At 41.6% G+C, this 14,322-nt stretch overlaps 1 protein-coding gene across 1 annotated transcript; it reads right to left on the reverse strand.

The window, feature by feature from the left end:
• Positions 1-12,261: 12,261 nt before the first annotated feature.
• LOC110919819 lies at positions 12,262-14,080 on the reverse strand. The gene is made up of 2 exons (XM_022164073.1): positions 13,462-14,080; positions 12,262-12,785 (listed from the first exon to the last, which is right to left on the reverse strand). Exons 1-2 carry the CDS (start codon positions 14,078-14,080, stop codon positions 12,262-12,264), a joined length of 1,143 nt encoding a protein of 380 aa, XP_022019765.1.
• Positions 14,081-14,322: the final 242 nt, after the last annotated feature.

The raw sequence follows: 14,322 nt of genomic DNA on the forward strand, positions 1-14,322 counted from the left end.
CTGACTAAATCTTCATAAACGGTCGAAATTTGCATGTTTTGAAAGTTAAAGACTGAAATTGACAAATTTATTCAACTTTCAAACTGTCGGACAGTGTTTGATTATGACATGGTCATTCGTGTGTCATTTGTTTATACTATATTCCAAGCAGTTGTTCTCATTACGCGTTTAGATTTCTTGCATGTGCAGATTCTAAAGGCTAGGAGAACATGGTCGATGACAAGCTTTGGAATGAAGACACGACGAGAAGGCGCTCAAGAGATGAAGATGATCGAGTAGCCGCTGACAATCATCAACACCACAAGGATCTCACTTCATAAAGTTAAAGTATTTCACGAGCATAACTCAAGGGGGAGCTTATGTTAAGGGGGAGTTTGTCAACACACTTCCTACATGATACGGGTAGTTTGTTGATACACTCTCTGCTTTCAAGACGTGAAGACTTTGAAGATCCTCCGACATTGAAGACTTGTAAGGACATCAGAGTTTGGTAACTCGAAGACCAAAGACCGTCGAAGTTCGAGACGAGTCTACAACTATAGAAGATAAAGACAAAGCTACAGCCAAGGGGGAGTTTGTTGGTGCACTTGTGTCTGTACTTTGTCTGTATTCGGTCTGTATATAAACGATGTCCAAAGTTAGTCTGTAAGTTGACCAAGTCAACTATCCTCCTAGTTTGACTTGGTCAATCTGTTTGTAATATGCTAGTCTGAATCGAAGGATAGCCTCGAAGGATACTGTCGATCCTTCGAGGTAATCGAAAGATATGCTTCGAATTGTTGGACCTCGAAGGATCATCCTTCGAGGTCATTGCTGATCATTCGAACATGTTGTCATCGATAGATGATCCTTCGGACCATCTATCGGATCCTTCGACCAAGACCTGCTGTGTATGGGTATATATACCCATGCAGTGTGTTGTATTTCAAAAAGACACCAAGAGAGAGCATATCCGAGAGATAGAGAGGATACTCTGCTGAAAACACACACACACACACTTTGAGAGTTTGCAAACTGATTGTAAACATTGTGCTTGTAACCGGAAACTTTCTACGCATTAATACAAGTGGTGTTAATCGTTGAGTCTTGTGTGTTCTTGTGTTTGTTCTTGCATCATCCCGGTTTGCTCGCTAGCTTGGATTCCGCACTCGCTAGTGAGTTTGTATAACAAGGTTTAGGTTTATTCTCGATCCTCCGAGAAAAGGGACCTACAAGTGGTATCAGAGCTTGGCTCTTTACCTTGTTTAAAACCGGGTTGTTCAAGTTCTTGGTGTGTTTGAACACTTGGTTTAGCACCCGTTTTTGGTGGTTTTCTTGCTTGTTTAAACTGAAAAACGGTTTCTAAACCTTCGGGAGTGTTCAAGGTTGGGTTGGGTAACTTGAAAATTTGTTTTTGAGTGTGTTGGTAAATTCTGGCCATATCTCCGGTCAGTATTCCGGTGAACAGGTTTTGGATAAGATTTCCATTTTTGGCATATTTTATTTCAAAATCGCAGTTGGTAAGGAAGGTACAGTCTGACCATTCCTTTTTGCCGAAAGTTGGCTCACCAACCACATCAACTTTTCACCAACCTGTCGTACTTTTGTCAGTGTGTCAGACCGTCGAAAGATAACTTTCGAGCTCGAAGGATCATCCTTCGATCAAGGAGATTCGAAAGATAACCATCCTTCGAACATCTTTCGAAGTCAGTGTGTTATCCTTCGAGTCAAGGAATCTTTTCGATAGATACATCCTTCGAGTTACTGTTCATTACGAAAGATAAGGATCCTTCGTGTTGGGTGAATCTTTCAAGGTTATCTTTCGAGGTTAGTGTTCGAGCCATCAACAGTGATCCTTCGAACACTGTTGATCTTTCGAACAAGTGTCATCTTTCGAGATCTGTGTACGAAAGATAAGGATCTTTCATTGTTGAATCTTTCGATAAGGGGAATCTTTCGAAATCATCTTTCGAAAGATAAGGATCCTTCGAAGTAATTGTTTGAAACTCAACAGTGATCTTACGAACACTGTTGATCCTTCAAACAGGTCGTGATCTTTCAAACAGTTTACATCTTTCGATTCATATCTGTTTTGCACTTAACAGTTTGTGGTGTTTAGGTGTGGTATTTGTATTTGATCAAAATGAGCTGTACAAGTCCTTGGGATTGGAGTTTGGACTCACAATCTAATAGTCAAGAACTCACGTCTGTTGCAGCATGGGCAAAGAGTATGTTTCCTCCAGCATCAATCAGTCCAAATCAATGGGCTTTGGTAGCAAATCAAAGTCAAAGCCTTCAAAACTTGTTGATCAGTGAAAGTGAAACGGGCAGTAACAATCGTCCACCGAAGCTAAATCATATGAATGACTATCCTTCATGGAAAAACCGTTTTCACACGTATGTCCAAGGACAAAGCACCGATCTTTGGACGTGTTTCATCAATGCATTCAATGAGAATCTGGAGACTGCTGCGTCCACTTCTGAGGGTTATGCCAATATGCTTGAAAATGACAAGAAGGCTTATGAATTGGAGAAAAAGGCCTTTGCCACACTTACACAAGCACTCAACAAAGACATCTACCATCAGTTCTCATATTGCAAGACCACGAAAATGTTGTGGGATGCCTTAGTTGCTAGAGGAGAAGGAAATGCAGCTGCTCGAAAGTCTCGAAGTGATTTGTTGAAGAAAGAGTTTGAATCTTTTCAGTTTTTGGAAAATGAGACTCTAAATGATATGATCACTCATTTCTATGATTTGATTAGTGAAATGTGTGCTTATGGTATCATTTCTACTCAGCCAGAGATGGTGAACAGGTTTGCTGATGCCTTGCCTCCAAAGTGGAGCTCTTTCATCGAGCTGTTGAAGCATACCGGAACTCTAGACCAAGTCAACATCTATGAGTTCATTCAGAAACTGGAGCACAAAAATGATGAAGAAATCAGGAAAGCAAAGCGAGCTCCCGCTCCGCAAAATACAGAAATGTATCTTCCGGGTTTCGATGCCTTGGCAAGAGCAGCAGCATCTCAGCAACCTAAGTTACAGACTGCATTTGTCTCCAACACAAGCTCATGTCCGTTTCCTCAGTCAACAGCTGCTCCACCACAACCTCAACAACAACAACAGCAAGCTCATTACACAAGCCATCCTAAACCTCAACCCCAAAATCCTCACACAATCCGAGTCGACAACTCAAATCTTTCACACCTTAGCATTGAAGTTGCTAAGGAGCATATGGAAATTATCAATACCATGGTCAGTGCTTACTGTGGTTTGGTAGCTGGTCAACTTGGAAACATCAACATGACCAATGAAGATTATGATCAGATCGACAAGGAAGAAATGGAGTTGATGGATATTAAATGGGCTTTTGCTAGTGCGGTTAGAAGGGCAAAAGATTTCATGGCACGAACTGGAAGAACTTCGTTGGAAGGAAAGAAAAACACGAAGTATGGGTTTGATATTAATGCCGTCACGTGCTTTAACTGTGGCGAGAAAGGGCACTTTAAACGTGAGTGCACTCGACCAACAAAACACGGCAATCACAACCCTTTCAGAAACCAGACGAATGTGAATGCCCAACAAGAAAACCGTGAAAGGAGGATGGTGGCAGTGAATAACAATCAGAGACAGCCTGGAACTACCAATCACAATCGGGCTTTGGCTGTTCAAGCTGATGAAGGATGTGACTGGTCGGTGCAGTTTGGTGAAGGTGATCAGGGAAGTGGAACTGCCTTGTATGCTAAGGTCATCGAGCATGTTCATAAAGAAGAATCTTCTGGAAGCGATGACAGTTCTGGTTATTCTGGAAGTTCGGATGAAGAAGGCTCTGTTTCTGGGGATAATCACTCAGAGCCTGATGAGAAGGAGGAAGAAAGTGAAGATATTCAGGATCTTCTGAATGAAGCTGATGAGCTTAAGTGTCAGAAATCAATTCTGATTAGGAAGGCTGCTGCTACATCAACGGAAATGGAAAAGCTATTTTCTGAAGATGGAGCTTTTTCTTTTCAAACTGCCTTTATGGCAAATGGTTCAGCCTCTACTAGTCAGGTAAATTCTGAACCTCCTGCCCCTAGTATTTGTAGCTCATGTGCTGAGATGAAGCTTGAATCAGAAAAGCTTCATAGTCATAACCAGAATTTGGTTATTGAACTATCGAAATGCAAAGAGGCAAACATGGCTTTAACCCGGAATGAAAAAGAATTTAAATCTGTAATAGAAACTTTAAAGAAAAATGTGTCCGACGTTAATAAAGTAGTTTACCACAAGCAAGTGAGTATAAATGAATATATTAACATTGTGGAAGAAACTAAAAAGCAAATAGCCATTGCCCAATGCGAACATGATGCGATCAAACAGAAATTGGATAGTTATTCTAACTCCCAATTTGTGCTTGATCACATCATCGATGTTCAACAACTAAAGGGAAATCAGAAAGGCATAGGGTATAACAAATGTCCGCCCCCCTTGATGAACAACTATACCAAGATGCCTGATGAGGAAGAAATGCCTCGGTATGAACCCAGTGTGCCTCTTGATGTTGAGGAGTTTGCTACTGGCCTTGGGTTCAAACCGGACAATTCTTCAAACACAGCCTCTAAGGAACAAGAAACTTCACCATCCATGAAGCAAAGTCCTCCAATTATCGAGGACTATGAGACATCGGATGATGAATCAGAAGTGGCTGTAAGTGATCAGGATAAATCACTTAGCAAGATGAAAGGAGTAGATATTCCACGAGAGAATCACATCCTTTGTGATCCTGATACTCCTGAGGTTCCATCTGTTAAGAAGCAAGTGATTGATCCTGTCAAAGTTGATCAGCCAGGTGTGTCTACTGTTAAAAGCAGTAATGTGTTGTACACTTTGGTTGGAGATAATAAAATCTACTCAGATCATGTTTTTCCAATTAAAAATGTAAATAAATCTTTGATTGACAAAGTCTTTGAAGACAATACAAACAAATTTTTGGGAAAAACACTTCCGGGAATTGTTGTAACACAATGTGATCCAATTCCTAAGGCTGAGATTAGAAAACAGTTTGGTAATCAAAAATCTCCAACCACTCAACAACCGACTGCTTCTAAGGGTAAACAACAACAACGAGCTCCAAAGCCAAAAGCTGAGGTTGAATCAAAAGGAGCTCGTTACACGAAGAAAGGAAAAGATGTTAAATTTGTAGCATCAAAAGGTACAGATAAAATTGAGACTTTTGAAAACAAATCAAACACTGATTTTGTACAACAAGTCAAGATTTTAAAACGTAACAGTGATAACAATTACACCCAACACACAAATGGGTGTGATGAAAGAGCAAGTACCTCAGGTTCTACAGGTTCAACATCTGGTAGTCGATCAAGTTCTCCTAAGTCTGTTGAAAGGAGAACTTGTTTCAAATGTGGAGAAATTGGGCACATTATCAGGAACTGCCCAAATGCTCCAAAGAAGAAATTGGTTGAAAAAGCTCCACCTGAAACAGTTCACCCTCAACGTCGGTCAGTTTCACCTAAACAAGATAAACGAACTGTAAAAGAACAAGAAACTAAACAACGACGTAAGAACATGAAAACTGTTGAAAAAGCTTTAAAATCTGAAGTTCAAACAGTTAAAAGGAAACCAAGTGTATCACAACCTGTAAAACCAGAAACTTCAAAAATTGTTTATAAAAATAAATCTGGCAGGCCAAATCAAACTTGGTTACCTAAGTCGGGTGACAATTCAGGGGGAGCAGTTGTTCTTGAAAACCATCAAGAGATCGAGCTTACGTTTCGTGATGCCAAGGGACGACCCAAGACCACTAAGGCTTGGGTCCCCATTCTCAACTGATGTGTTTAATTGACATTTGCAGGATGTTCTAGGAGGAACTATTAATAGTCATTGGATTGTTGATAGTGGAGCATCCAGGCACATGACCGGCGACTTACGGCTCCTGTATGACGTGAGAAATATTAGAGGAGGGTATGTTGCTTTTGCGGGTGATAAAGGTGGGTACATCACTGGAGAAGGAAGTATCTCCAATGGTATCGTGTGCTTTGATAAGATCAATTATGTGAAGCAAATTGATCACAATCTTCTGAGTGTGTCGCAAATCTGCGATAAAAAGTTCTCAGTGATTTTTGATGATGCTGGTTGCTATGTGCTGAAACCTGGATTCAAAATTCCACAAGAATGGATTCTCTTATCGGCTCCGAGAGTTAATGATCTTTATATTCTCGACATGAGCCAAGCGATTACTACATCTGCACAAGTCACTTGCTTTGTCTCAAAAGCCACAGAAAAGGAGTCTATATCTTGGCACAGAAGAATGGGACACATTCACTTGAGAAAAATGAACCATTTGGTGAAAAATAACCTTGTGAATGGTGTGCCTGTAAGAAGTTTTCATCTACAAGATATCTGTGTCTCGTGCCAAAAAGGGAAGCAAACAAAGAAGTCTCACCCTTTGAAGAAAATCAACACTGTCAGCATGCCTCTTGAACGTCTTCACATGGATCTTTTTGGACCTATGAAGCACAAGACAACGTTTGGTGATGCTTATTGTTTAGTAGTTACTGATGACTACTCTAGATTTTCTTGGGTATCCTTTATGGCACACAAGAGTGAAACTCCTGGCATCCTCAAGGACCTTCTCACTATGTTGGAAAATCTCTATACGTTGAAAGTGAAAAGGATCCGAAGCGACAATGGAACCGAATTCAAGAATCAAGTTATGGATGAGTTTTGTACTTCTAAAGGCATTCTTCATGAGTACAGTTCTCGTTATACTCCACAACAAAATGGTGTCGCTGAGAGGAAGAATCGGACGATTATAGAAACTGCAAGAACAATGTTAGTAGAGTCGGAACTCCCTATTCAATTCTGGGGAGAGGCTGTATCGGCTGCATGCTACACGTTAAACAGAGTTCTTACAGTTAAGAGACATGGCAAGACTTGCTTCGAACTCCTTCAGAAAAGGAAACCGGATCTTTCTTACCTTGAACCGTTTGGTGCTCCGTGTACTATGATTGAGCCAGGTGGAAAGTTTGGTGCAAGAGCTATCGAGGGATTCTTCCTTGGATATGCTACTCCGAATTTTCGTGTTTGGAATCTAGCTACCAAGAAGATTGAGCTATGGAGCGAAGTTAGGGTTCAAAGGTACACGAGTCCTGTTAGGGCTCCGGGTGATCCGTGGATGTTCGATTATGATGGGCTATTTGACTCCTTCAATCTGCCAACCTTTGATGAAGAATCAGCAGCTGCTCGGATGTTGTTGGAAAGTGACAACGCTGTTGTCTCGCCATTGGTTAGACCTATTGTTGTTGACCCTCAAGCTTCTTCGTCAGTCAACAATATGGTTCAAAATGAGGTTTTTGAAGATGCTGCTGATTATAATGACTCTTCTGAAGATGATGAATATCATGATGCAGCTGAAGGATCTTCAGCTCCAGCTGCTCCTGTTCAAGGTGCTTCTGTAGATACACCTCATACGCAGAATATAGATACTGCTGAAGGGAATGCATCCACCTCTACCCACATTCCTGGTGTGGAGTTGGTTGTTGATCTTAATCTTACCAATTTGGGTATCAATGCTCGTGTGCCAGATAATCCTGAAATGCGGATTCACGATACCCATCCCCAGCAGAACATAATAGGAGATGTCCATCGCGGTGTGCAGACGCGTAATCAGCTGAGAAACAACCGGAATGCTGGTTTGTATTCGGCTATAAGAGAATCTGGTCAACAAAATGACTGGTCCTTCGCGTGTTACGTGTCACAAGAAGAACCAAAGTCGTGGAAAGAAGCATTGAAAGATAGTGCTTGGGTTGAAGCCATGCAGGAAGAATTACAGCAATTTCACAAGCTTGGTGTTTGGAAGCTTGTTGAAAAGCCTGAGAACTACAAGAAGATTGGCACTCGATGGGTCTTCAAATGCAAGAAAGACGACCGTGGAGTGGTTATTCGAAACAAAGCTCGTTTAGTCGTTCAAGGTTTTCGTCAGATTGAGGGGATCGACTACAACGAAGTCTATGCACCTGTTGCACGTCTGGAAGCTATTCGGATCTTTCTGGCTTATGCCTCATTCAAAGGATTCAAGGTTTACCAGATGGACGTCAAAAGTGCATTTCTACATGGTGTGGTTGAAGAAGAGGTATATGTCGAACAGCCTCCAGGTTTTGAAGATCCTGTTCATCCCGATCGGGTTTGGTTGCTCAACAAAGCTCTCTATGGTCTTCATCAAGCGCCACGAGCTTGGTATGCAACCTTATCTACATATCTGCTGGAGAACGGTTTTCGAAGAGGTCTTATCGATTGTACACTCTTCATCAAAGAACAAGATGGAGATCTTCTTCTGGTACAGGTATATGTTGATGATATTATTTTTGGTTCTACTAATGATGTTTTGTGTAGGAATTTCGAGCGCATCATGCAGGATAAGTTCGAGATGAGTGCTATGGGGGAAATGAATTTCTTTTTGGGCCTATAAGTGCAACAAACGGAGTCTGGGATATTCATCCATCAGACTAAATATGTTGGAGACATCTTGAGCCGGTTCTAGATGTCCGATGCAACGCCCATTGGTACCCCATTGCCAACTAATCACGGAATAACTCCTGACTTGAAGGGTGAACCTGTTAGCCCTTCATACTACCGCGCGATGATCGGATCCCTTATGTACCTCACAGCATCAAGGCCAGATATAATGTACCCAACGTGCCTACTTGCCAGATATCAAGTTAATCCGAAGGCCTCACATCTTGCAGCTGTCAAAAGGATTTTTCGTTATTTGAAGGCTTACCCCGACACCGGTCTGTGGTATCCTAGGGATAATAACTTTGACTTGGTCGCATTCAGTGATTCTGATTTTGGAGGATGTAAAATCGACGGCAAATCCACAACGGCTGGATGTCAGTTTTTAGGAAATCGCCTAGTCACATGGCAGTGCAAGAAGCAGACGTGTGTCGCTACATCAACATGCGAAGCTGAATACATTGCTGCCTCAAGTTGTTGTTCACAAGTTCTTTGGATCCAACAACAATTGCGGGACTACGGTTTTGAATTCCTAACTACTCCTATATACGTTGATAATTCTGCTGCTTTAGATATCACTAAAAATCCTGTGCAGCATTCAAAGACCAAACACATCGAAATCAAATATCACTTCATACGTGATTGCTTTGAGAAAAGGCTAATCGATGTTGTTAAGGTCCACACCGATGACCAACGTGCCGACTTATTTACCAAAGCTTTTGACAAATCCAGATTTGACTTCTTATTATTGGTAAACGGCATTAAGGTCAAGCAAGAGTAAACCAACATCGGAAAATCATTTTTGTAAATATCTTTGTGTGTTTTAAATTTGTCTTAGTTTATTGATTTTAGGGGGAGTAAATCCAAAAATCAGAAAATCCAAAAACATCGAAAAATTCAAAAACCACAAAAACAATAGAAAAACAAAAATGAGTTTCCTGGAGAGCAAAAGAGAAAATGATAGTACATCAGTGGTCTATCCAAACCTCTTTAAACCTTAAATGAAAAACGATAAGCAGCTCTATATAAGATGTATCGGTAGGCTCACAATCATTTTAAAGTGTGCAGGGTGATATAAATCCTAATCAACTGAAGACCAGGTGGGAACCATTCATTGGCATATGGTCTTAGTACCGAAATTTCGTTTGATAGATTGCCGAGGTTCTGAGATATTCGGTCTTTATGCTGCTTATCATCTGGGTATCATGGTTGTATCTTTTACCGAAAAATAACGGGGACGCAAGTCTAGATCTTCCATGATACTATACATACGTGTACATATTACATACTGCATTCGACCTCAATAAGTGATAAACAATCACATGTCCAAAACAAATAAGTGATATTATATCACATTTATCCGGGTGTCAAGTTCGTCTCTCTGCTGTACGGAAGTACTGACCTGTTCACGGACTTGCACCTGTGCCCTCATGCATATGAAAATCAAGTTCCTCATCAATAAGTGATTATATCACATAGGGCTTGTTTTCAAATCAAAATAAGTGAGTCTCTCACAATTTATACGGTCAAACAGATGATAATCGGTATACTCACCGGTAAGATGAACTCTCGTGCATACCTTGATACGGGAATGTGTCGTGATGTGGATGAACACCGGTCGGTAAGTATAAATCATACCTTAACGTATCCCCTCGCCATGATTACATCTGATAAGTTGAGCTTAAGTGGACAACAATACCGATAATTGTTATAGGATGCTTATCTTAATGTTAACTAACTGAACAACAAGAGTGTTTTGGCATGACCGTACACTGATATGATTCTCTTACCCTCGAAACTCACAAAAAGAATGTCTGTATATAGTTATTTACTGCTTAATTTTTTTATTGTTTTTCTTTCTAAACAGTTTCGTCGTTTGGTGCATATCAGCACGACATTAGCGGTGATGTCGTTTGATAACACTCAAAGGATTTTAAATTGTTGTCTTTTAATTTCAAAAATACCAAAAAGATTTTAGCTGTGTTTTAATATAAACTTTATAAAAGCCAAAAAGATTTTCTTTCTACTTTATTTTCGATCGTACGATGTTGGAGCTCGAGTCTTCGTTGCCTGAAACCTGAACGAAAACCGAACTGACTAAATCTTCATAAACGGTCGAAATTTGCATGTTTTGAAAGTTAAAGACTGAAATTGACAAATTTATTCAACTTTCAAACTGTCGGACAGTGTTTGATTATGACATGGTCATTCGTGTGTCATTTGTTTATACTATATTCCAAGCAGTTGTTCTCATTACGCGTTTAGATTTCTTGCATGTGCAGATTCTAAAGGCTAGGAGAACATGGTCGATGACAAGCTTTGGAATGAAGACACGACGAGAAGGCGCTCAAGAGATGAAGATGATCGAGTAGCCGCTGACAATCATCAACACCACAAGGATCTCACTTCATAAAGTTAAAGTATTTCACGAGCATAACTCAAGGGGGAGCTTATGTTAAGGGGGAGTTTGTCAACACACTTCCTACATGATACGGGTAGTTTGCTGATACACTCTCTGCTTTCAAGACGTGAAGACTTTGAAGATCCTCCGACATTGAAGACTTGTAAGGACATCAGAGTTTGGTAACTCGAAGACCAAAGACCGTCGAAGTTCGAGACGAGTCTACAACTATAGAAGATAAAGACAAAGCTACAGCCAAGGGGGAGTTTGTTGGTGCACTTGTGTCTGTACTTTGTCTGTATTCGGTCTGTATATAAACGATGTCCAAAGTTAGTCTGTAAGTTGACCAAGTCAACTATCCTCCTAGTTTGACTTGGTCAATCTGTTTGTAATATGCTAGTCTGAATCGAAGGATAGCCTCGAAGGATACTGTCGATCCTTCGAGGTAATCGAAAGATATGCTTCGAATTGTTGGACCTCGAAGGATCATCCTTCGAGGTCATTGCTGATCATTCGAACATGTTGTCATCGATAGATGATCCTTCGGACCATCTATCGGATCCTTCGACCAAGACCTGCTGTGTATGGGTATATATACCCATGCAGTGTGTTGTATTTCAAAAAGACACCAAGAGAGAGCATATCCGAGAGATAGAGAGGATACTCTGCTGAAAACACACACACACACACTTTGAGAGTTTGCAAACTGATTGTAAACATTGTGCTTGTAACCGGAAACTTTCTACGCATTAATACAAGTGGTGTTAATCGTTGAGTCTTGTGTGTTCTTGTGTTTGTTCTTGCATCATCCCGGTTTGCTCGCTAGCTTGGATTCCGCACTCGCTAGTGAGTTTGTATAACAAGGTTTAGGTTTATTCTCGATCCTCCGAGAAAAGGGACCTACAGGTTTCCCTCCCAATTAACACATCATGCCTCGACTTGACGGGCATCACCATGAAATTCACGCTTGTTGTTCTTGAATGTTTCCCGTCAGACAGCGTGACGGGGAAGCTGATTTGACCAAGTGAGAAAACCATCTCGTTGCAAAATCCGGACAAAGGATAGTCAACTGGCTCGAGTCTCGCTTTGTCCTCTTCATCAAATTGGTTAAAACACTGTTCATAAATGATGTCGGCTGTACTTCCTGGATCAATGAATATGTACTCCGTTTCATAATGGCCGATGATACCAGTAATGACGAGGGTTGTGTGGCGCGAGGACAGCCGCGCACTACCGGGAAAATGACCTGTTGCTCTTGCCATGAAGGCTCGTAGGGGCGTTTGCCTTTCTCTTTTGCGCTGTATCTCGGTCCGTTGACCATGTGGGTCTCTAAGCGTCGGACTTTCTTGTGATTTCCTTCGTCGTGGCGTTGGAGCTAACGAGTTTCCTTGTGCACGTTCTTCACCAAGTGGCTTAGCTTACCGCTCTTTAGCGCTTTCTCGATCTCTTGGCGCAAACTATAGCAATCATCGGTCAGGTGCCCTGAGTCTTTATGAAAATCACAGTACAAGTTGGGATCTTGCCCCTTCTTGTTCGTCATAGGTCTGGGAGCCTTGAAATCGTGGTTCTCCATCATCAATACCTCTTTTGGCGTTTTTATGAGCGGAGTCCAGTGCTTGTCACGATTATCATCCTTGACTGCTTTCCTGTAACCGATCCGGTCTATTGTTTCACCCGCGTCCTCCCTATAGCGCGGCCTTTCATCATGGCCCCTTGGTCTCCCAGACTTCCAATCATTACCCTTGTATCTGTTGCGCCTGTTGTTGTCGCGCGTGTTCCCTCTGGAGAATCGATCTTCAGAGTGATAACTTTTGTTCCCAGGGAGTGATTCTTCGGTTTGCGCAACAATTTTTGCGGCTTCCATGAGTTTATCCCATTCTTTTGGCATTCCGTCTTTGCCTGTGATAGTTCTGATGAGACTATCACAGCTAGGGGTGAGCAAATTAACCACCATAACCAATAACCGAACCATAACCGACATAACCGAACCACTAATAACCGATAACCAATATAACCAATGGTTATGGTTATGAAACTTCGTATAACCGCTCAATCGGTTATGGTTATGGTTATGAAGCTTTGGTTAACCGAATATAACCGAAACCGAACCGAAGTTGCGATGTTAACTTTATATAATAGATTTGTGTTTTACAAAACCATATAGAGGGTTTTTACTAAGATAAAAGTATGTTAGTAACAAAATAATCTTGATATAGATGTCATTTATTTTGATAAAGAACTAAGGTGTTATGGCCATAATTGTTTTTGTTTGAGAATTACGTTATTAAAAAGAACTCTAAATCGGCAGTTTAACCAAAAAGTTTAGTCTTCGTTATCTTATAAAATAGGCTCAAGCTAAGTTCAAATCGTGCACAACCCTATTTATTTCAAACCTTTCTTGGTTATTTAACCGAAATTAACCAAAACCGAACCATAACCGACTTCATAACCGATTAACCATAACTGAAGTTTGGTTATGGTTATGGTTACCAAAACTCCATAACCGAACTATCGGTTATGGTTATGGATAATAGTAAAAACCGACCCAAACCGACCCATGCACACCCCTGATCACAGCGAATGGCTTTCTTGAAATGACAACGCATGAGTTGTTCGCTTACGCCGCCTATCTCCAAACATTCCTTGTTAAAACGGGTGATGAAATCTTCCAGACCTTCACCATCCCTTCGCCAGATATCTTCTACTTCAGCAGTGTCACGCTGGTAGCGTCGTTGTTGGCTGAAGTAGCTCAAAAACTGTGTCTTGAAATCTACCCATGATTTGATCTTCCCTGGTGGAAGGCTGTCGAACCAGGCGCGAGCAGCCCCGGTAAGGGTTTGAATAAACAAGTGACACCACATAGGCATGTTCCAACCACCCAAGCAACCTACGCTGGTGAAAGTTCTGACGTGATCATCCGGATCAGTCAATCCGTTGAACTTCCCGACAGTCGGAGGTAACTTTTCTCTTGAAAGCGGCGCTAGTGCGATTTTCGGGATGAATTTTGAATGCTCCGCAGCTTCCGCTGGCCTGTAGGCCAGGCGGAAATCCCTTTCAGCTTCTTCTGTATACCCGACATGTTGTCGCGGTTTGAAGTATTCGTGATTCCTCTGCAAGCGGTTGAAGACTGATGAGCCCTCGTCATCTTCCCAAGTTGGATCATTCGGGTCTGTCTCCTCCCATTCGTTGTTCATGTTGCGCGGCGTGAGCCGGCTATGAACAGGCCCTCTTTGAAGGTTTGACGGATAGTCGTAGTAGCTTTCCGTTTCTCCCTTGGTGTCACGCGTGTCCTGCACGCTTAGACGCCTGGTGGGGATGGCCTGTTGATTCTGCCTTGGAGATTTGGCGGTGGGGGCATCTGGCGTGCCCCCTGACTTTGAGGAGTGACCAAGGACGGTTCTGCCATCAAGACTGCTTGCTGCGCAATCAGAGATTG

This window comes from Helianthus annuus, chromosome 16 (genome assembly GCF_002127325.2).
Source record: "Helianthus annuus cultivar XRQ/B chromosome 16, HanXRQr2.0-SUNRISE, whole genome shotgun sequence".
NCBI lineage: Eukaryota > Viridiplantae > Streptophyta > Magnoliopsida > Asterales > Asteraceae > Helianthus > Helianthus annuus.

Coding starts and splice junctions, on each gene's coding strand:
- LOC110919819 (XM_022164073.1), bottom strand. CDS start 14,080: ATGAACAACGAATGGGAGGAGACAGACCCGAATGATCCAACTTGGGAA. Junction 12,786..13,461: donor TTTCAAGAAAGCCATTCGCT/GTGATCAGGGGT, acceptor GAACTATCACAG/GCAAAGACGGAATGCCAAAA.